The sequence below is a fragment of the Pieris napi genome, chromosome 11 (genome assembly GCF_905475465.1).
Source record: "Pieris napi chromosome 11, ilPieNapi1.2, whole genome shotgun sequence".
In the NCBI taxonomy this organism is placed as follows: Eukaryota; Metazoa; Arthropoda; class Insecta; order Lepidoptera; family Pieridae; genus Pieris; species Pieris napi.
The window spans coordinates 8,298,929-8,321,739 of NC_062244.1; the positions used below are offsets into that span (position 1 = coordinate 8,298,929).

A 22,811-nucleotide genomic window follows, 5' to 3' on the forward strand; every position below is an offset into this window, starting at 1 on the left:
ATGTATGAATCTATCCAGTGTTTATAAATTTATTATAAAAATTAAATTTTAGCTTTACCGTTAGCTCGAATAAGCACAATTGGATAGTTAAACTAACTGAAAATTATTACATTGAACAGTGCTCCGTGGACGTAATTAGAACTAAACTAAAGTTACCCATATGTTTGCATTTGAATAGTATTTATTAACTATACCAAATGGAAAACGCTGTTTTGCCAAGAGTTAAGAGGGTTTCGGGGATTCATCTGGATTATTACCTTATGTTTAGGAAAATAGACTACTCAATACAAAAAATTATAATTAAAAAAAAAGTTCCTGAGTTTATTGTGTTCAACCAATCAAATTTTTCAGAATTATTTTAAGTATAGATTGTATTTAATATGGTTATATTAGGATTTTTTTGAAGGTGCAATTGAATATTTCAACAATATCGAAAGGTTGTCATAACAACTGAAAATATGACAGAAAAGACGTGACAAAAAAAATCCTGAGAATAAATACTTAATGCGATAGTACAAACACGTGTCGTTAACAATACAACAATATGTTGTGTCATGTAATGTTTGTTTAAGGGTAAAAATAAATACACATAAACTATAGAAAATGAGTGGCCTCATCTTTAATATAGATAAAAACACAGAGTAAATTTAGTTACCATGTTGCCATGGTTACGAGGTTTTTCAATAACCATGGTAACAAATCACGTATCCGCGTTATAACAAAACCGATATGATAACCGATGTTAGACGCAAAGTAGTAGATTTGTACATCTATTTAGAACTTGTATAGTATTAATTTAGGCGTATTATATGCAACTATCTTGTGTAAGAAAAATGTGTTTCTTTGTTGTAGTATAAACACCGCAATGTAACTGTATTGTGATATAAATATAGATTTTTCGACTGAAATGAAATATAACCATAAAAATTACGCTACAATCATCTTTCAATATGAAGGTTTATTAAAGACAACTCGATTAAAACGTGTTTAATGATCACAATAACCAAATATGGTGACGACTAAATATTTGTTCATTTCTTGAAATTTTAAATGGGTGAGTGGAATGGTTGATACTCCATTTCTTCTTTTCTCACAATATCAAGCTATCAATTAAAGCGTAAGTGCTACACTTATTTATATTCTAAATAAAAATAGACATAATTGCTAGGCGTATAAGAACTAGGAGTAAAGTTTATATAACTTAAGGGTGATGATGAGGAGCTGGTTGATGGGGCGGCTCGTGTCCCGTTTCAGTTGGGGGCGGTCCTACTGTAACTCCTGGAACCCCGGGAACGCCCGGTACTACTCCTGGGACGGGAACGCCTACTGGTGCCCCGCCGGTTTCCGCTTGTAACCTGTTAAAAATATTTAGTACATCAAGACAAAACTTAAATAAACGTTAATATAAAGACTAAACGATACGATAAAAAAAAATGTTTATTTTGGAACTTAAGATACATGTATCACTTATTCCACGTCATTAAATTTGAATCGGTAGGCATCCCTTCTCATCGGCAAAGAAGACAGAGAGTGTAGGCCGAAAGAAAAAGCCGGCGTAAAAAACTCTCGGTACTCTTTTAAAATAGCAAATCATCTAACAACACTTATTTTAAAACAAATATCGCAAATTAATTAGAAGTAGCCTGTCTAACACTAGTCCCAGGCCCTTTTATCAACTAGATAATCGATGACTTTATAGTAAGCTGTGTAAGCTTTTCTTTAATACATTTCTTAAATTTATTAAAAGGCAGAGATAAAACAGCCTCTGGGATTTAACTAAAGAAGAGTTTCCCTTTTCCCAAAAAAATAATTACTAACTTTCGATAGTCTAGTACGGGGAAATTGCAGCCTGCGTTTGTTCTGAATATTAACATTGTGCGTATGTTCTATTCTAATAAACTTATCACTAATTTTATATACATAACATTTTCATAAATATATTGCGAGGGAAAGGTATGTATATTAATTTCCTTGAATTTATCTTTCAGGATGAAAATAGTTTCGACATGACCCGACTGATGATTTTTTAGATTGTTAATTATCTGTCATGTGTCAAAACTGACGTTTTATTTAATTGTAATATTGAGAGTTTGTTAGTCTGTGGAGTTTGGCTTAAATTGTCACTTGAATTTTTACAAGGAGCATTTTTTGTCAGAACATTTTCCGATTTTAATTAGGAATTACATTAAAATAATTGTTTTAAAGAACTTACATTGCAATTATTGGTAATTATTAAATTTCGCAGAATTGTCTAAAAGAAATTTTGCTATAATTATTTTATTACATATATTTGCTCACTGTTGCTAAATACGTCTTATTTAAGTATTTGTTAGTATAGTTATTAATGCTGTGCTTGATTCTTAAAGGGTGTGCAATTAATTAAAATTTAGATTCATTGTAATGCCTATTTAATCAAATGTTACGAGATTATATAAATTTACCTTTGAATGGCGTGGTTTCTAGCCCGGAACTCGGCCGCCTTTAACTGTTCCAAATGGAACTGCTGCCTCTCCTGGATCAGCTGCTGTCGTTGATATTCTAGACCTAGAAGATTTAAAAAAAGTAATAAACGAAACTTGTTTAGAATGCAAATATAATACTGTTAATTATACCATACTAGTAACTTCGAGAAATTTATATTCACAATAAATATTACTTTACAATTTTTTTATAGGACGATGCAACCTGATGTTTAGTGATTCCACACATCTCACAATGCCAGCAGGCGAGTGCGTCGCCGGCCTTTTATCTTTATTAGTTTATTTTGAGCTGACATTAAAACCTTTTTAACTTCCGATATACTTTTACAATTAACCGAACAAGAGAATATAAAGCGCATTAAACTTTGGGAACGGGAATTTATGTTACAATAATAATAAATAAATATCTATTTATTGAAGTTATACTTCTTTAGGCGCGTTATGAAAAATTGATGAGAGTGAAATTTTACGATGCGCGCGCACCGTGACACAAAATTAACAGAATGAAGTTGCCCACGGAAGATGCTACGGCATTAGACATAATTTAAAAACAACATTCGAATAATAATAGAATTTATGTTACACTTAATGTAAGAGAATAATAATAAATATTTATTTATATAATTTTTCAAATGTAAACTGAACTTTATTGACTATAATGACTCCTTTTCCAATCTTTGATTATTTAATTGTAATTCATTATTTGCATGCATTCAAAAACTATTTTTAATAATGCCAAAGAAGTGTAACGTTCTTACGCACGTAAATAAGTACACGCACCCCTTTTTTTTATCAAAGCATACCTTCTCTTTCCCGCTCCATAGTCGCCTCCAGCTCTTCGAAGTGTCGCAACTTTATCTCCAACTTCTTCATCTGCGTCTCCACCAGAAGAGCCACAAGTGACTTGATCTTCCGCTCTTCGACGCCCGCGAGATGTTTCGCCTTAACCGCCGCAGCCGCAAGTGCTGCAGCCGCAGCGGATTGCAATTTCGCGTCTACCGCTGCTGGTGGGTCTGTATATAGTGAATAAAGTACTTGTACGAGAAGTGCAACAAAATGCTAGTACAATTTATTAATTGTAATACGTTAAATTGTAAGCAGTACGTTGAGTTTACAATCTTTCGACAGTTCACAATCTCGCCAGATAGATTACAATCTAACGGTGTTTACAATTTTACGGTGACATATACACTAATAAGTAAGGGTAATTACCCTGCGCAGGCGGTGTCTCTTCTTCCTTGATCTCCTTTTCTTCTGCCGGTGGCGCTGCCTCTGCTTCTTCCTTAACCTTTCCTTCTCCACTTGCCTCTCCTTCCACTTCCATTGGCTCAGCTTTTATTTCGCTACCTTCCTTCTTTTCTGTGTAACAAGTATTTAACAACGGTGTCAAACACAACTGAACACCTTCTCCGTTCGAGCAAATGTTAAATGCGCACATAGAAAGAAAGTCCATTGGCGCACAGCCGGGGATCGAACCTACGTACTCAGGGATGAGAGTCGCCAATGAAGCAACTAGGACAACACTGCTCAAATGTTATTCTTAAATGTAAATTTATGATCATCACTATAATATACTTTAAACTATGTATTAATATAGAAGAACAAAATATTGTACTTTAACAAACCATAGACAACATGTTTAAACAAAAGCAATTAATTTGTATTAAAGATTATAATTACCAGGTGGATTTTCAGGCGCAGTGCCAGCGATGCCAGTACTCGCGAGCGCAGCCTGAGGGCCTAGGGCACCTGCGGCTCGCACGTGGGCCTCCATCATGGCTGCTGGTACTTCGTCCTGGAAAAATATATACTACTTGATGCCATCGCATATATATTGTTAAACCAATCAGCGCGCGAGGTACGATCCGTTTCACAATTTGACGGTTTCACTTCGATAGATTACAATCTACCGAATAATAATACGTTAAATTGTAAGCAGTACGCTGAGGTTTACAATCTTTCGACAGTTTATAATCTCGGGAGATAGATTACAATCTAATTATAATTATAATAATTACAATTTTAGGTTAACATATACATACTATATCTAAGTTGACTAATGTTAGGTTACATAACTCTCGCAATACAAATTAACATATCTAACGATAGATTAGGGCAAGTTATTAAGTTTAAAAACTTCGCCTATAAAAAAATATTACCTTGATAGCAGCAAACTCGTCCATAGCAGCCTTAGTGGCCTTGGAAGCAATGCGTGGGTCGACCACAGATGCAAGGAAGGCCACGGTGCTCATTACCGGATTTCCGGTTTTGCTGAATGGGATTGGTTGGTAGGCGAGAGGACCCAGAACTCCACCTGATATGGCATTTCAAAGAAGTACATATATAACTTGTCCGATGAAAAAAATGTGTATATTTTTTTATGTTTAAATAATCGATAATGTAATAAAATAATGTTAGTAGCGTAATGAGGATAAAACATTTACCCTTTACTAATATAACCTCTTCACTTAAGTACTCTTTTGTTTCTTTCTGTCAGGTTAAGTTTACGGTGTGATGAAAAGAGACAGATGCATACTTTAGTGCAATAAAACTGATGAAATTGTATGAGTAATAAATAATATCTATTTAAATTTTGTTGAGGAATTTTATGATCTTTGATTCCTTAAATTTCTATATAAAAGAATCTTTACAATGCAATAAATTAAAACTAATCTTTCAACGAAATTTATATTCTTATATTATCTTATATATAAAATTCTCGTGTCGCGGTGTTTGTAGTTAAACTTCTTCGAAACGGCTTGACCGATTCTCATGAAATATTGTGTGCATATTGGATATATCTGAGAATCGGACAACATCTATTTTTCATCCCCCTAAATGTTAAAGGGTAGTCCACCCCTAATTTTTTTTTTTAATTGATAGATAAATTTTATTTTTTTATGATACAGCGTTCAAAAATACATACAACCCCTAATTTTCATCCCTCTACGATCAACCCCTATTTTTTATTATAAATGACATACGAGTACATGGCAAAACGACGTTTGCCGGATCAGCTAGTAAACTTAATTTCAACCAATTACTCACTGTCGTTGAGGTATGGGTCCTCGATCGGCAGCCTTAAAAAGTGTAGAATACACTCATCATGAGTCCTGGTTCCAACGTGAGCTGCAACCCGGTTCCAATCATCCCGGTGGAGTTCCAACGCTTCCAAAAGAAGTAAGGTTTCTTGTTCTGTCCATTCTCGACCTCGAGTTCCGCCACGATACTAGAATATATATTAATAAATAGAGTATTATATACATTATATATTATATATAATAAATAGAGCAGTGGCTTCGGCGTGCGACTCTCGTAGGTTCGATCCCCAGCTGTGCGTCAATGGACGTTCTTTCTATGTGCGCAATTAACATTCGCTCGAACGGTGAAGGAAAACATCGTGGTGAAACCGGTTCAATGGTTTTAAACAACTTGCAAATTTTGAATTTAATGAGGTTTGATCAGAAAAAAATTATTCATTTTTGTATTGGAATTAGGCAATATAAAAAAAAGATATATAATAATATACATTACAAGAATAATATTATACTTCAAATATGACAATAATACTCACTAGTTTGTACAATATTAAATATTTCTGAGGTATTACGTAATTAACGCCCGCGCCTAGTCTTGAGGTACAGGGTGTATTATCCATAAATAAATTTTAAATACCTGGTCCATTTTGAGTCCCGGCGCAGACGAAATCTGTTCAATGGTTGGCTCAATCTTGACCGAGGGTTCACTTTTAATGGGCGCACCTGCTTCCGTTCCGTTGGGAAGACCTGCTTCCACTTTCGGCACTGCTGCATTTTCTACTGTGCAAAGATTTTATTAAAAGTACCACACCACTACTGTAAGTACACTAGGTACACTGCCACTAATAAATACTCCTTGACACCAATCGAATTAGTTTTTTTAAAGGAATTATATTGCGAAAGCATGTTTACTGTTCAGGGTTAAAAGAATATTTAGTTCGTTGAAGATACAAAGTAGTAAAATACATATATCGACGTTTAGCTCTCAAACGAAACCAACATTTTCATTCCTAAAGGGCTAATTTGAGAAAATATATGAAAAGGATTTTAAAATTTATTTTACTGAAATATTTTGTGAATTATAAATTATTGTAGTCCAAAACAGTTATATTGAGAAAGGATTCTTTCACTATTTTTTCATAGTTAACTAGGGTAAATGCATAACATGCGTAAAGATCTGCTAAATATTACCTAAGATACCCGGCCGCTGTATAGGCTGAGTGGGTCTGGGCTGCAATGGCTGCAATCCAGATGGCGTATCCGATAACACATGGAAGTGAGATGTCGGAGGTGGTCCCATGGCTGTGGGACGTACATCGGCCTCCACCTATGAAATGTATTTTTTTAAACTACTACTCACTGTCCTTAAGCTTAGGTTTCCTAGAAAAGCGCTGCCGTTAATTAACGGCCGTCATTAGACGGTTGTGAATAGCGGCCGTCTTTACTTTTTAACATAATGCAAAAAAAACAATCATTTTCGCTCGTCCAAGTCACGTTTCCACTCATTGTATTAATTAAATATGGATTGGGCACCGCTACACGCGAAAAACGTTGAACTAATGTTTATCACCGCTATGACGGCCGTCATGCAAATGACAGCACCGCTATTTGACGTTACGGTGACACTCAACGTTCTCTAGGAAACCTACTCCGATGTTATTTATAGACAACTACATTACGGCCGTTAGATAACGGCACCGCTTTTCTAGGAAACCTAAGCTTTACAGACTGACGTTAACCAATATAAAAAACAAGCCCGCCTAACAAGACATTACTACAAAAAACCACAATGGTTTTAAACGTTATATATTATCAATTAATTTGTATTATTCTGTTAAATAAATAAATATGAAAATAAAAAACGTGTTTTCTAAGGAAAAAAACATGTGCAATAAATATAAAAATCTATACGCGATCCAGAATATATTTAAAAAGCATAATAACAAAACTATGCGAACTTGGTAATTAATAAGTCCCCATTGCTCTAAGAAGCCGTGTACTCGCATTATTGCGCACACGTCTCCCGCTAGATTACGTCTACAGGCCGTACTCGTGAGATATTCTGTGGGATTCAGGCGGTAGGTGTCGATCATGAAGTTTCTGTAACAATAATTTACATATAAAAAAATGAAAATATATAGAATTAAGCTAGAAGTATTGGTGTATGAAGAATTGTGCATTTGCGAATAGTTGCGTAGAGAACATAGGGCTCGACACGAGTTTTTTCCAATTTTAGGAAAATCGGTTTCTTCTCGCCTCTTGACAATCTAATTATTATTCGGTATCTGTGACATAACGGATGTTGAGGCCTAAGGCCAAGGCCAGACTAGCCTGCTTGGCTAATTTTTTTTTTTACAATTTATTTCCTAATCCTACGGCATTATAAAGGCACTATAAATCATATAAAAAAAAACAATTATACTAAAGATATACATAGATGTAATATATAATATATACAAAAAGGTTGAAACATTTACGAAAGGAAAAAAAATCCTCAGTTTTCCAGCCTTTTAAAAACAATTTCACGATATTATAATACAAATAGTTAAACCAAGCTTGACCGGAGTTATATTGCTGAAGATGAAAGTAAAGTGATTTTTTTTTATTTTAGAATTTATATTACCTGTACGCGAGATAGATTTCGGGCGTCTTAGATTTATTCTTGGCGTTAAAGAACTCTTGCAGAGCGCGTTTCTCTATCGTGTGTATAGAGTTGTAGTCGAACCACGCGGAATACGAGGGCACGACTATATGGTGAGTCTGGTCTGTAACGTTATCTTCCATTTCTTCTTTTATTATTGTTTCCTGTGTATTAAAAAAATATTTGTAACATTAATCAATACAGTTAAACCGTTTACGATGACATCGTTTAGAACAACATACCAGTTATATTGACCAAAATCAAAGGTCCCGGCTGAATTCTATTGTATTAGGTACTTAATAACAACGTCATCGCCTGTTACGACTATCGGTTTTTACGACCAAATATGAGTAGTCCCTTCGATGTCGTTATAACAGATTTTGATTTATATGTATCCTATATACTGTAAAGTAAAATTAATCTTGTTTTTTGTAATAACTAAGATTTTTTAAATTTATCTTTTATCTTACTATCGAATTAGGTACAAGATAATGTAGGCACCACAAGCATGCCGCAAATATGAAGCATGTTACTTGACAATAATAAAATTTAATAGTCAATATTAAATTAACTAATTTTAGTGTTCTCTATCCAATAACGATTTCTACCCTGGCATTTTTTGTTTATTAATTTCAATAGTTCTTTTAATATCCGTAGCGCTGGTGTCGCCAGAAAGAGTCGTGATTAAACTCAACAATGAAATTGGGATCGCAATCGTAATCGCTATTGGTAGTTGCAGAGTACCGGTGCTGGTTTATAATTCCATCCATTATTGAGACAAAAATATGTATTTTCCACTTTAACATATTTCATAAACATTTACCTGTGTGTTAGAATCGCTGTGTTTCCCCTGCGAATCGTCGTGCTCTATAGCGGGTGCAGGAGTAGTGGGAGCTTCGGAGGTGGAAGCAGCAGGTTCTTGTGATGATGCAGCCGCCGTTGAGGTTGTAGCTGGAGTTGCTGTTAGATATATTGTTTTTAGAATCACTTTTAAAACTAGCACGAGTGAAAAGTACAAGCATTTTCTCAAGGAGACAATTAAATATATGTATTAATTTAATTAAAATTGGTATAAATGGGAATTTATGAAATTAAAAACATAACTGACGCTTTTCAGTGATCGAGAACTGCCACATCGAGTTGACAGCTAATTATGATTAGGACCTAAATGTGATTCCAATAAACGATTTAAGTGACAACAAGACACATTTATTTTAGATGTTTATCATTTTACTTCAACTTAGCTTCTTAAAAGAACATATAAGTAGCATTTTAAATTCCTGTGTCGTATTTTTATAGTTTTTTAATTACTAAAATCAAAACATTTAAAGAAACTTTGTCACTCTCTTAAAAGTCTCCCAACTGATGATTCCTTTAAGTACGAATCTCATATCTCTTAGGGTCTGCGCGGAAATAGAACCGGCGTTGAATAGTAAAAAGTGAAAATAGAACAGTTATACGAACTGATATAATTCTTATTAAGCGCCTTTTTATTTATTCACAACATTTGTATGCTATTCTTAAGTATCAAGTCGATTGCTATCGAACTATAATGACGTAATGCTGTTGTAGGGACAACCAAAAATGATAATATGGAATTGCTGCGTACTCAAATCCCAAGACGGTTCTCTTTCCGCATATTATATTGACTTTAACTTTTGGTTTCAGATTTTTTTTTCAGAGGGCAATCGGCCAGGAGGCTTACCGGAAGTTAAGTGGCCCATGCACACTCTCATTGCCAGAGCTCTGGAGAGTGCGTTGCCAGCCTTTTAAAAATTGTAACGCTTTTTTTTAAAGGACCCTAAGTAGATTGGATAAATTTGCATTACTTACGTTCAGGTTGTCTTTCTACTTCAGGTGCGGGAGTAACATCAGTGTTGTCCCTTGATGCGTTGTCCTCCTCTTCGTCAACATCATTTTCTCGTTTTTTGGCTCCACGACTGAAAAGTGACACACATTTAAATACAGTAAATTTTCTTGATATTTATATCGAAATCACATTTTAATTTAGGGCGCGTTCAAGTATTACGTAAGGAATTTTGGGGGGGGGGTCCTTTTGTAAAACGTTACGATACGGGGCGGGGATTGAAATACGCGTTATTCTTAATATTATTTTCGACTTTCCAGAACTTTACACCACATAATGGTAACTTTTAGGTATAAAGAGTCACTAGTAGGTCACGAAACGTTTTACTATACTTGGGTACAGAAAAACGTTACGGCGCGTTACGTCGGGGGGGTCAATAATCTCCAAAAATTGCATGACGTAATACTTGAACGCTCCCTTAGTTAGTATCTTAAAATGTGTATACATACGTTGTTACGTACGTATATGTAAAATAATAATATGAAGGTATATTAAAAGACACTAGAACTATTTTGATGATATTCCTATTTGATTTCGATGCTTTTCAGCTCGTTAAGTTCCTTGAAACTGTTTTACGTATAAGAACTCATTCAAATGTTTCCAATAATTTAAGGACGCAGATAGTTAAGTTTAGACGTGTCACAACCACTTGACAAATGTTGTTGGCCTTGCATCTTCTTTTACCTCTTCCTTTTGCTGTGTTTCTGAGGAGGTGGGGACGGCGAGCGTTTCCTCTTTCCCTTTTTGCTCTTTGATGACGGTTCACCGCCCGCAATCAGGTCGTCTACTGAGAGACGAAGTTTGTGCACCTGCAATGGTTTAAATATCTTAATATTGGTTTCACACTTGTCATGCTTTTAACTCTCCATTTTCCCTTAGGGAGCGTTCAAGTATTACGTAAAGAAGGGGGGAGGGGGTCCTTTTGTAAAACGTTACGATGCGGGGCGGGGACTGAATTACGCGTTATTTTTAGTATTTACACAACATAATGGTAACTAGGTGGTCACGAAACGTTTTACTATACTTGGGTACAGAATGGTGTGTGTGTGTGTGTCAATAATCTCCAACTATTGCGTGACGTAATACTTGAACGCTCCCTTATGTATAAACTTTAATACACTTATACACAAAAATGCATTACTTGCCATTATTGAATCGATGTCTTCCTGAAGCCACGTAAGCTTTTAGACATTTTACATTAAGTATTGTTTCATAAGGGGCGGTTTTTTGATCCGTAGTTAACTCAACTATTGGTAAAAAATCGTTACTATTAGTTAAATATCAGCAAAATGCGTTTTTTGATCCGTGGTAAGAGCATCCAATGGTAAAATATCTAACCATTAGGCAAAAAAGTTAACTACTCAGTATCGGAGGGTTAAAAAGATGGCCGCTGGTAATTTATATAGTAACAGCTGTTTGTCACAGAAATCAAACTATGATAAATACGTTTATTACTATCTAATGATGAATTTAAACATATTGAGATACTTTAATTAATGAGACGATGAAGAAGACGATAATATTATATGAGAATGTGTCAATGAGTGACCAAAAATATTTAGGCAATGTCATCCGCCATTAGAAACCTGGGATGATGTAGATTTTTGTCACTGTTACCCCCTATCGAAGGGAACAGTGCTCTGGATTGTTACTGAAATTGGGAATGATCTTAAACTGCCAATGAACAAGAGTATATATAGACAGCAGCTCATACCAACCTATTTTGCTTCATTACTAACTATAGAACCGCAGCAGTATATAATTAAGTATATTACTAATTCATTATGTGTTTTATTGCCTATAATATTAACTTATAATTATTATAATTAAATAAAATACAAGAACATGAGTATATATAGACAGCAGCTCATACAAACCTATTTTGCTTCATTACTAGTTACAGAACCGCAGCAGTATATAATTAAGTATATTACTAATTCATTGTGTTTTATTGCCTATAATATTAACTTATAATTATTATAAGTTAATATTATAGGCAATAGAATACATAATGAATTAGAGTTAATATTATTTATATATTACTAATAATATTAACTTATAATTGTTATAAGTACATACAAGTATGTATTTATACTAAAAACTACAGCTACACATTAGTTAGGGACCTATGATATTCTTTAGGGCTTTTATTACATTTGTGAGTTAGCATCTACCTACTTTGTTACAAGAATTTATAAATAAAACATTTGACTTGATTAATAAACTGTTTAATTATAACATAAATACAAACCATTTTTATTAAAAAAACATTACAAAATTTACATGAAACCCTAAAGTAGCAATTAAATATTTTCTAATTGTTTCTTCTTGCATTTCACCTCAATTTGATGCAACTCTTTTTGCTGCTACATATATTTATTGTGCCTTTCTTCCATCTGCTGCATCACTTTTTGGTGCACCTCCTCTTTATGCAGTATGGATTTTTGGTGGGCCTCTCATTGGTGCAGCAAATGTTTTTGATGCTCTTCCTTAGCATAATTGAACAAATCATCCTCTCTTATTTGTCTTTGTTTCATAAACTCAATTTTTTTTATCCGTGTGGATCATAATCCGCTTCCTTGTTTCCAAAGGGTTAAAAGATTTTTTCCTTTTGTTGTAGGACACAGCTATACAAGAATAAATATAAAAATGTGCCTACACCTTCATTAAATGTATATTAAATTTAACACGTCGGTGTCTAGACCCATCTAAGTTGAAAACGTCACAGAGATTTCCAAGCTGCATCTTTTTGTAGATTGCTGCAGTGATCAGTTGTTTGCAGGTTACGACTGTGTAATCCTTGAGAAGCATCACCAGTTTGGCAGTTTCTTTTTTGGCGAAGTTAGCAGTATGGTCCCTTTAACAAAATATAAATGTATTACTTTCTATTACGAAACACAAGATAAACCGGAATAAATAACACGAAAATATGTTTGTACTTACTTATTTGACCGTTGGCTGTTTGCGGACATCGTTATTTATATATTTAAGTATCGTAAAAAGTGTAAACCGTATTAAAACACAGAAAAACAACTTTATTTATATCGTGTTATTTAGATTAATTTGACACTTCAAACTCTTCAAAGCGCAAATAACGAATGAAGATGGCAAAAATGGATTTCATTCACTCAATATGTCTAGTGTTGTCATACAAAATAAATGTTCCCCACAAAAAACAACCACATTTTTTGGGATGTCATTGCTTATGGCACTGGCAACAAATTGACAAATTGTTAAGATTAACTATAGTTAAAAAAGGCATTGAAAAACGCATTTACGATTTTACCAATGGTTATTCATTTAACTATAGTTAATGTAACAAATGGTAAAACCATTTTTTACTACGGATCAAAAAACTGGCCCTAAGTCACTGTTGTTCTTTATACGGGAAAGACCCACTAACACGCCCATCATAGTGTTTTGGATAAATTAGCTATTCATATTTTGAACTGTCAGATTACCTTCTTCTTTCCGTTAGCATCAACTTCATAGTCCTCTTCATTCATCCATTCGTTATAATGAGGGACATCCAGCACCCAGGTGGCGGACACACGGTAAGGCTCTGACCTATTGCAATCCCAATTAGCTGTTTCTGGAACATCTACCTGTAAATTCATATAAACATTTCTATTATAACGTATTAATCGACTCGCGTCATTTGAAATCATCGAAGATCTTTATATTTCACTAAAAGCAGACCGGCCAAGCGTTGCTGTGGTTTATGTTATATTACATAGTAGCAAACTATTCAAGGGAAACGGTAGGAGAACACCAGTCATGGGGACCACCATGCTTTTTTGGTGGTTATGCCATTAAATTGTAGCTCATGTGAAACGTTGGTACTTTCAACACAGCGCCATCTGTTAGAATTGTGACTATCAAATAATAAACAAATATTTTGCAATAAAATAATATTGCGGGTATAAATTGAGATGTAAGCTATCTTATCTTTTAAGTTGGATCAAACTACACACGGTGTGCAAATTTGATTGATATCGGTTCGGTATTAAGATTAAGTCAAATCCACTAAGCAACACCGCATTTGTTGCTTTCAGTTTAAATATATTTAATTGTGGATTTCTTGCATATTATAAGGAATAAAATAGTTTATTTTGATACATTAAAAAAATGCCAAACAACACTTACCGGTAAATCAGCTTGAGCCCACGTATCATGACTGTCCGGGAAGTAGTACCAGTGGACGAGGACATGGTTACCTTTTCTGAAGACCGGCCTTGCATATTCTTCTTCCAGCGGGTCAACTGCTGGATATATTATGTGGGTCGCGTCTTCTTCGTCATCTGTTATATCAAATACAATTTTATTTGCCTGAATAGTTCTATTAAAAGACTTTAAAAATTCTAAGCCAGGGGGTGTCCTTTTGTAAAACGTTACGATGTGGGGCGGGGATTGAATTTGTTAATATTATTTTCGACTTTCCGGTACTTTACACCACATAATGGTAACTTTTAGGTATAAACAGTCATGAAACGTTTTACTATACTTGGGTACGGTATACGTATACATACGTACGGTACGACGTAGGTACAGAAAACGTTACGGCGCGTTACGTGGGGGGGGGGGGGGGGGGGGTCAATAATCTCCAAAAATTGCGTGAAGTAATACTTGAACGCTCCCATAGGTGTTTTAGTTTTTATAATGCCTTAAATTACATGAAATGAAAACAAGTTACAATAGCATTTCATGAATTCCAAAATCATGGTAGACCAACTAGAAAAACGCGTCTCACTTTTTCATTTACACGGACCACGATTTATAATGATGAATTCATCGCATGAATAAAAGAAACGAAAAAACATCAAAGTCAACGATATAAAAAGGTATAAAAGGCATTGACAATATAGATTTTACAATGGAGAGAATAAAATACACTTTTTATACTATTTAAAAAAACTCACCGCATATTTCAACTTGATGATTGCTAATGATATCCTTAACTTTATTCGCAGTAGCCTTATCGACTTCGGGACGTATGTAGATACATGGTGAACGGATGACTTCAGCGGTCAGAAGAGCTGACTCTATTTCCATCATCATCTGAACGTTCAGGTCTTTCCGAGACGGGTTCTGCAAAGGAAATATTGGGGAAAGGGAAGAAAAGGGGCCTAATTAATTTTATCTTATCGATGGTCAATTGTCAAGCCTGTCAATGTCATAGTGACAAAGCGGGTTTTTATTCAGTATACAAGTGTTTAGTTTTTAAAATAAGAATTGTGTATTAGGATTTAAAATATTAAAGCTATACTTTTACTATGGATTATAAATGTAAACACAACTATTTTGAAAACAGCACATGCACACAAGGGTGAGTCATATTACCCAGATTAGTGACAAAACAGAACACAAATATGATTTACAATATTTACATTTAAAACAAACCCGTACCTTTAATGACCCTGCGTGAAATGAAAAGTAGGAGACCCGAGAAATGATTTTTTTCTTCTAGAAATCTAGGTACCTAAAGACTATGTTTCAGAGAGAAGATTGGGACCAAACCGACTTCAAAGGTTTTTTTTCTACAATAAAATATTATTTATTCATTTCTCTTACACCTATATATCGCTGAATTGTATTGGATTAAGCATAAAAAATATGAATAGATTAAAAAAATTTACTTGTTTGAAGTCGGTTATATTAAAAATATACCTATGCTATACTTGTGGAAGAATCTTGATAAAAATTTTGTGTAACTAAAGTGTAATAATGTATATGTTAATTCATACCATAAATCGTGCTTTTGGAATGGCCAACGCGACACTCAATACAAACCATAGACATATGTGTAAACATTAGTTTTAAATTATTATTTCAACAATATAAAGAGCGTTATACAAAAAAGTCACGAGAGGTAGTAAAAATATAGACAACTCTAATTAAATACTAGCTAATCCGGCAAACGTCGTTTTGCCATGTTTATCATTTATAATAAAAAATAGGGGTTGATCGTGGAGGGGTGAAAATTAGGGGTTGTATGTATTTTTTAATGCTGTATAATAAAAAAATAAAGAATAAATCTTTTATTTAAAATTTAAAAAAGAATTAGGGGTGGACTACCCTTAACATTTAGGGGGATGAAAAATAGATGTTGTCCGATTCTCAGACATGCCCAATATGCACACAAAATTTCATGAGAATCAGTCGAGCCCTTTCGGAGGAGTTTAACCACAAACACCGCGACACGAGAATTTTATATATTAAATATATACAATATTAAAGGAATGTTAGATAGCGTATTTAACACAAATAACAATACAAAATATTTATTCTTAAAGATTCGTTTGAAATTACATGAAGAGCTTTTTAGTCATTTATATAACAGCATATTTGTTTGTTTGGTTTCATATTTCTTTGTCTACTTTGAAAAAATGAATACGCTATTAGTTTGTAGAAGTGTCACGCTAGCATTGTTAGCCTGTGGGGGGTCGGCGTGAGAGGCAGCGTGCGAACGGGTGCATACCTTACCGACCTGGAAGTCGAACTTGCGCCACCGCTGCTCCGACTTGAAGCGGAACATGGTGGATAGCACTGTGCACAGCGAGCCACCCGGCTTCATGTCCATGAACACTTTCATCTGAAAATACGCTCTTTTAAATAAGAATGTTTATTTATGTATTTCCATAGTATACTTTAAATAGAAGTTAATGTCAAGAACCATTTAGATTCATTCTCGTTAACTGCTTAAGAATATATAGACATAAGACATAGACATAGACATAACATTTATTACAAACGAAAACACACACACATAAACACACAAAATAACAATACTTAAAGAAAATAAGAATAAAATAAGACATCAAAAACAATAAAAATTTAGAATTAAAATTAAAAATTCCCTTTTGCCATTCAGTTCGCTTCCAGTGTGCAATGTGTGTGTACTGTGGTTGTAATTGGCCCTGGCTCAGCATTATGCTGAGGAGCAAAAAGTTCCACAGCGCTGGTCATTCTACCAGAGACCACAGCAGCTAGTTTTATATAGCAGCATAGCAATATAGCTACCAATATAGCAGCTTATTTTATAGCGATCTAGTGCAGTGGTGCTGACAAATGATATCATTTGCATTACAGCCTAAGGTGATGAATTCATTTATCATTATTTAATTTTAACCGTATACGTATAGCACAGGATTCATAGATATTTGAAAAATTCATAAGTACGTAAAAATAATAGTTAAAATTTATAAAATGTTTGTTTCGATTTGTAAATTAATAAATGCATTCGAGCTTATTTATGTATTCAAATAAGGCAATTTAGCATTTTCCTTATATCGAACATTAATGTTTGAAGGCCGTGGAACAAAGGGGTTATAAAAAAGATATTTTACTACATATCTGGCAAGGAACCCATAAAACTTTCCAAATATGTTACAGAAATTGTTTGCAAAATAATCGATTGCCATTTCGGTTGCTATAAATCATAACCATTGTTTGATTCCTTCAAGCAAGCGATTGTCCTACTAACCTAAATAGAGCAATTTCGTAGTTATATGTTGTATATCTAATAGTTAATAAAAAACTACAGACGCAACGGAAGGGCCCGATCTAAGAAATAAAGAACAAGGCCGTGATCACAAACCATTTCGAGTTTATATCTCTTTGACGAAATAAAGATATCTTTAAGTACTTTAAGATATGTCAATGTGAATTTTATCTAAACGTACCTACCAATATTTGGTAAACTAAAATTTTTTTTTGTCTTTACTCAAAGGGTATTCAACGTTTTCCTGAATAACTCGAAATCTTATTGTTGTTTTGTCGAAATATTATAATGTTTACACAATAATACACTAAAGTAACAACGAAATTAATAACTATATATTTGAATGTATGTGTGTATTAATTTTTAAGAAAAAGTGATCAAACTTTTTACACATTGTCTACTACTACAAAATACGCAGCTTAGCAAAGCATTTTTTTTATTGGAAACTAAAAAGGAATTAATAATATTATAGAAGCAATTTATAAACATAATTAAATGCTTAAACATTTTCCTTACAATACTATCATCTTGCATTATAATGCAAGAATATATACTATAGTATATATAAAAGTTGCGTGGTTTCTCAACCAAGTGACATGACCATGGGAAGTTGTTTTTGCTCTATCTCTGTCGACGAAACTAAATACAATTCGTTCGATTTCATCAAGCGACGGACGTGTTGCATTGGGTTAACTTTTTCCTTAATATTTTTTTCGACGCTAGTTCATATTATTAGTGAAAAATGTGGTTTTATTTAAGCTGTGCTATTGTATGTATAATTTCAGCGAATGGATATAAATCTTCGACACCATTTATAAAGAATGTAAGTTGAGGGTCGATTTAATTTACAAATCAATATATTGATCGAAATTATTTAGGATTTTTGTTTATTAAGTTTTCTAGCATTAATAAATCTAGTTATTATAAAAAAAAAACAATAGTAAGAACTTTTTAATTGGCGATTTAATCGCGTCTTATATCAAAAATAACATTTGCAATTGCTACGAAGAGTTCAAATTTGACAATCAAATTCCCATTCTTTAGAAAAACCCACGAATCACAACATTCGTGTGTGGTTCCAATTCGATTCTAATTAGAATGAAGACAAAACCTGATATTATAACCATTGAAAAAAAAACGGTTAGAAATATTAAAAAGCAACAAAACCGCAATTCCAGTTAGTACGTGGCGGAGACCATTTCGAAGGTCCACATTGGGCTGACAAAGAAAATGCTTTATACTGGACAGATATAAGTGAGCAAAAAATCTACAGGCTCGATGCAGAAACCGGAAACGTGACAATACGGGAAATAGGTATGCTTGCTAGTGAAGTAATAAAATTTCTTTCGGCGATAATTCTAATTAAATTATATACGCGTTGATGTAAGAATGTATAAGAATTAAAACAAATATCTTTATTAGTTTTTGTAGTACTTTTGACGGATCGCTTTCGAAGACACGAAATTGCGCAAAAAACGGTTGAATAGGTATTAAATGTCATGTAACTTAGAAATTAATTTATAAGTAAGAAAAATACCTCACGCACTTGACTTTTCCGACGAATTTTCTGTAATTATAAATATTGTCTTGTTTTTTGTTTGCTATTAAATATCAGAATCTCTTACGTAACTCGAAATTTAAGTTGGTGAGACAGTGAGAGTGATGTAAAGCATTCAAAACGTCGTGTTGTGTAAATAATCTATAGATTTTGCGTATATCCAAAACAGTTTCATTTATGACTATTCACGTATATCAAAGATAATTAAATTATTGCAGTATACGGTCCCGTATCATTAGTAGTCACCGTTAAGGACTACCCGAAGTTGATATTAGTATCATCACGAGCTGAGCTCTATCTACTATCGTGGGATTCAGAACAAGGAGACAGTGCCTTGAGGTTGTTAACAGCTGTGGATTTGGGCAAACCTGACAATCGCATTAATGATGGCAAAGTTGATAGGAGGGGAAGACTGTGGTTTGGTAACAACTTTTTATTATAAAAGACGTTGAAAAAATGGAGACACTTTTTATATCTCCGTGACACTAACCGTTTTTATTTAATGAAAGATTGATCAGTTGCACTCGTAAGTACTTACTTAGAAGCCTAAATTAGAAACAAAAACCTAATAGGTAGTTAATTTTAAATTGCCTCGTCCTATATTATAATATATCCCATATATTTTAATAGTCATAAGTGAAAAAATGATTAAAATTCCAGGAACTATGGGCAAGGAGGATGAAAGTGGTGTAGAGAAAGAACAAGGTACACTTTATATGCTAACAAAGGAAAACTACATCAACCCAGCAGAGAAAGTTATGCCTGTATCAATATCTAATGGCATTGCATGGACTTCAGACGATCTGTTCATGTTTTACATTGATTCTGTATTGAGAAACATTCAAGTTTTCGATTATGACGTGGATACTGGTTCTATACGTAAGTAGATTCGTTCATAATCCGTGACAGTTGCAATATGCTTTATATTATTGATAAAATGGTTGTAAATTGATAGATACAGATTTGTAAATTTGAATTCCATTACACCTCAATTTCCTATTTATTGCTTTATCTCAAGTAGGCGATCAACCTTGAGTGTGCAACCCTACTGACTAAATCAAATATTATTAAAAAGGAATCAAACCCAGCCATGTAACAAATGCTTGCAATTTTTATTTTTTGTACAGATAATTAATTGTTAATGTGGAGGTATATATTTCAATGATTTAATTTGATGGTAATAGAGAAAAGAGTATTTCAATGGTTTCTTCATAATGATACTTACTTCTATAGCATCATATCTAACTTAAAGTTAATAAGTCTTTTCATATGACTAGTCACTAGACCGTCACAATAATTATTACACGAGAAATAACAATAAATTTTAAACAACATAGTATAGTCATTATTATTGCAATTATAGATATAATTTAATTATAAGGTATATAGTACTGTTATATTAATGAGCCTTAATTTGAAATACTTTATATTTTTTTTATTATTTAAAGATTTTTAATACAAAGAATATTTTATGCAAATTATAGGTAACAGAAGAACTTTATTTGATTTCCAAGCAAACAATGTCACTGGAGTGCCCGATGGTATGACTATTGATACAGATGGAAATCTTTGGGTAGCCTGCTTTGATGGCGGAAAGGTAAATTATAATGCAAAATAAAATTATTTTTAAGAACTAGTTAACTTGAGTAAAAGAATCTTAAAATGAATTTAAAACGCAAAATTACCATATTATAAATAAGCATTTAGCTAATATTTTCTTAAAATATATTATTCACAAAACACATATTTGTGTAGCAAAAGCTAAAATAATAAATATCATTTCTCTTTATGCAAATGTGTTAATATGATTTTTATTTGAATCAGGTTATTAAAATAGATTCAAGAGCTGGAAAGCTCTTGGAGCAGCACAAAATGCCTGCTAGTAAAGTGACGTCAGTAGTATGGGGCGGACATAACTTTGCGACATTATTTGTTACTACAAGTAAACGGAGCCTCAACTCTATGCAACTAGCTCAAGAGCCTGAAGCAGGATCACTCTTTTCAATTGAAAACACTGGATCTAGAGGATATCCAAGCAATCAGTTCATTTTTTCAAATGCTGATTTATATTGATATAAATAAAAAATTAATAAGTTTTATGTATTATTTAAAAGTTAAGTTTGTTTTATTGTGCATCATTGTTAACTTATTTGAGTGTATTTCTTGTCTATATAGCAACAATTAGTTTTATATTCAAAGATTTTTTCACATAGATTCTTAATCTATACTTTGAAAGTAATCATTTTGGGTTATTAATTAAGTAGCTTTTTGTCAATTATGAATCTCAAAATCTACTTAATACATTTTATTTTTTACATATTATCTACTCACTACTAAATACACCTACACCTAGCATGTTGGTCTTGGTACAGAAAGTTTATAAAATATAAAGTGATCCTTTCAAATACACGTTATTTTATGTGACAAAGATCCATATTCTTGTTGTAGATTTTGGCTTTTTCAAAAAATGGTTTGATAGCCCTTGAAAACAGATTTAAGTTTGATTGAGTTTCTAGAAGATACAAATAGAATGTTGTGGTTGTTTTTAAGAAATATTTAATCATTAATTTTAACCTGAAGGATTCCCTATAGGTTATGATTTTGAACAACAAACCTTATTGGTATTATTGAAAAGTACAGCCCTAAATTTGTCTTGTTTAATTTATCCATGCATCTTAATACTGATATGAGAAAACATAAACTGCATTCCCAATTGTATAATGCTATACTAATCAACAGTATTAAAAATAAAAAATCTTATATATAGTGTAAATCTTACCGGAAGCCTCAGGAAAGGTGGATCTGCAGCATTTTTACCAAGTTTATTTTCTTGGTATTGAATTAGTTGAATAACAAGTTGTGCTAAGCCTTCTTTGGTTGGTGGGTCAGTTTGAACATGCTGAAAATAAATAGCTTTGAAAGGAGGGCAATAAAAGGTTTTTATGTATGTATGATGAATTTACACTTGACGATTTTTAGTTGAAAGAATACAATCTATCATCTATACTACCAAAACACCATTGAGTAAAATAAACCATCTAATTACCTTTTTGCAGTTCTTTTGCAACCACACACGAATCTGATCGAACTGTGTTAGGCATTCCGATGATTGAAAGAAGTCAACATTAGGACCCCCATCCTTCTTAGGACCCAAAGTAGTCATGTTTTTGATTTACTTCCAACTACAATACTTTACTTTTTGTTATAATATTGTTAAAATTGACTGATTATATATGTAATTAGGAAATAAGGTGTAAGTTTGTTATTCTATAAACACCAAACTTAAACTCTAAACCCGGAGAAATTGACAGAATATGCAAGCGTCGCTTCAAAATAGCCTATGACATAACTGACAGTTGACAAAAGGTAGAAATGTCAATCGATAAGTAATGGTATCCACAGACAATTGGAACAGCCATAGCAAGATAATAAAAATAGACTAAATGCAGATGTAAGCAAAGCAGGATTTAAAAACAATGCTAATCGAGTGCGAACGGATTTGTTTTGCTACTTGACGAAATTATACTTTTCTTTGATTTAAATATCTGTAGAAACTAGAAACCAAAAGTATTATAAAATGATTAATTTATAACCAAAATTTATATTAAAGAAAAACAAACTACCCCCGTGTGGTCGCATTCTCCCAGTGGAGAATCTATGAGCTCTGAGCGGTGTTAAATTAAAATGTGTCTGAGATTTTGCGCCCATATTTTAAATTTTCAATAC

The 22,811-nt window shown here is 33.2% G+C and overlaps 2 protein-coding genes and 1 long non-coding RNA gene across 4 annotated transcripts; 1 reads left to right on the forward strand and 2 right to left on the reverse strand.

Annotated features, from left to right (window-relative positions):
* Window positions 1-592: 592 nt before the first annotated feature.
* LOC125053730 (SWI/SNF complex subunit SMARCC2) lies at window positions 593-22,409 on the reverse strand. 2 transcript variants are annotated; one of them, XM_047655249.1, is made up of 20 exons: window positions 22,132-22,409; window positions 21,865-21,984; window positions 16,514-16,618; window positions 14,946-15,114; window positions 14,173-14,327; window positions 13,488-13,631; window positions 10,711-10,835; window positions 9,993-10,099; window positions 8,983-9,119; window positions 8,142-8,323; window positions 7,477-7,618; window positions 6,710-6,845; window positions 6,156-6,295; window positions 5,529-5,709; window positions 4,640-4,794; window positions 4,161-4,275; window positions 3,693-3,839; window positions 3,284-3,493; window positions 2,442-2,544; window positions 593-1,355 (listed from the first exon to the last, which is right to left on the reverse strand). In XM_047655249.1, the coding sequence occupies exons 1-20, from the start codon at window positions 22,246-22,248 to the stop codon at window positions 1,202-1,204; spliced, it is 2,844 nt and encodes a 947-aa protein (XP_047511205.1). In that variant the 5' UTR covers window positions 22,249-22,409; the 3' UTR covers window positions 593-1,201. The 2 variants fall into 2 exon arrangements, with proteins under 2 accessions (XP_047511205.1, XP_047511204.1); XM_047655248.1 differs by having other exon boundaries at window positions 16,505-16,618.
* LOC125053732 lies at window positions 12,596-13,224 on the reverse strand. The gene is made up of 2 exons (XR_007117618.1): window positions 12,970-13,224; window positions 12,596-12,883 (listed from the first exon to the last, which is right to left on the reverse strand). It is a non-coding gene; the product is annotated as an uncharacterized LOC125053732 (long non-coding RNA).
* On the forward strand, window positions 18,163-21,203 carry LOC125053731 (regucalcin-like). Its single transcript, XM_047655250.1, has 6 exons — window positions 18,163-18,350; window positions 18,706-18,841; window positions 19,304-19,507; window positions 19,746-19,964; window positions 20,570-20,682; window positions 20,910-21,203. The coding sequence occupies exons 1-6, from the start codon at window positions 18,270-18,272 to the stop codon at window positions 21,156-21,158; spliced, it is 1,002 nt and encodes a 333-aa protein (XP_047511206.1). The 5' UTR covers window positions 18,163-18,269; the 3' UTR covers window positions 21,159-21,203.
* Window positions 22,410-22,811: the final 402 nt, after the last annotated feature.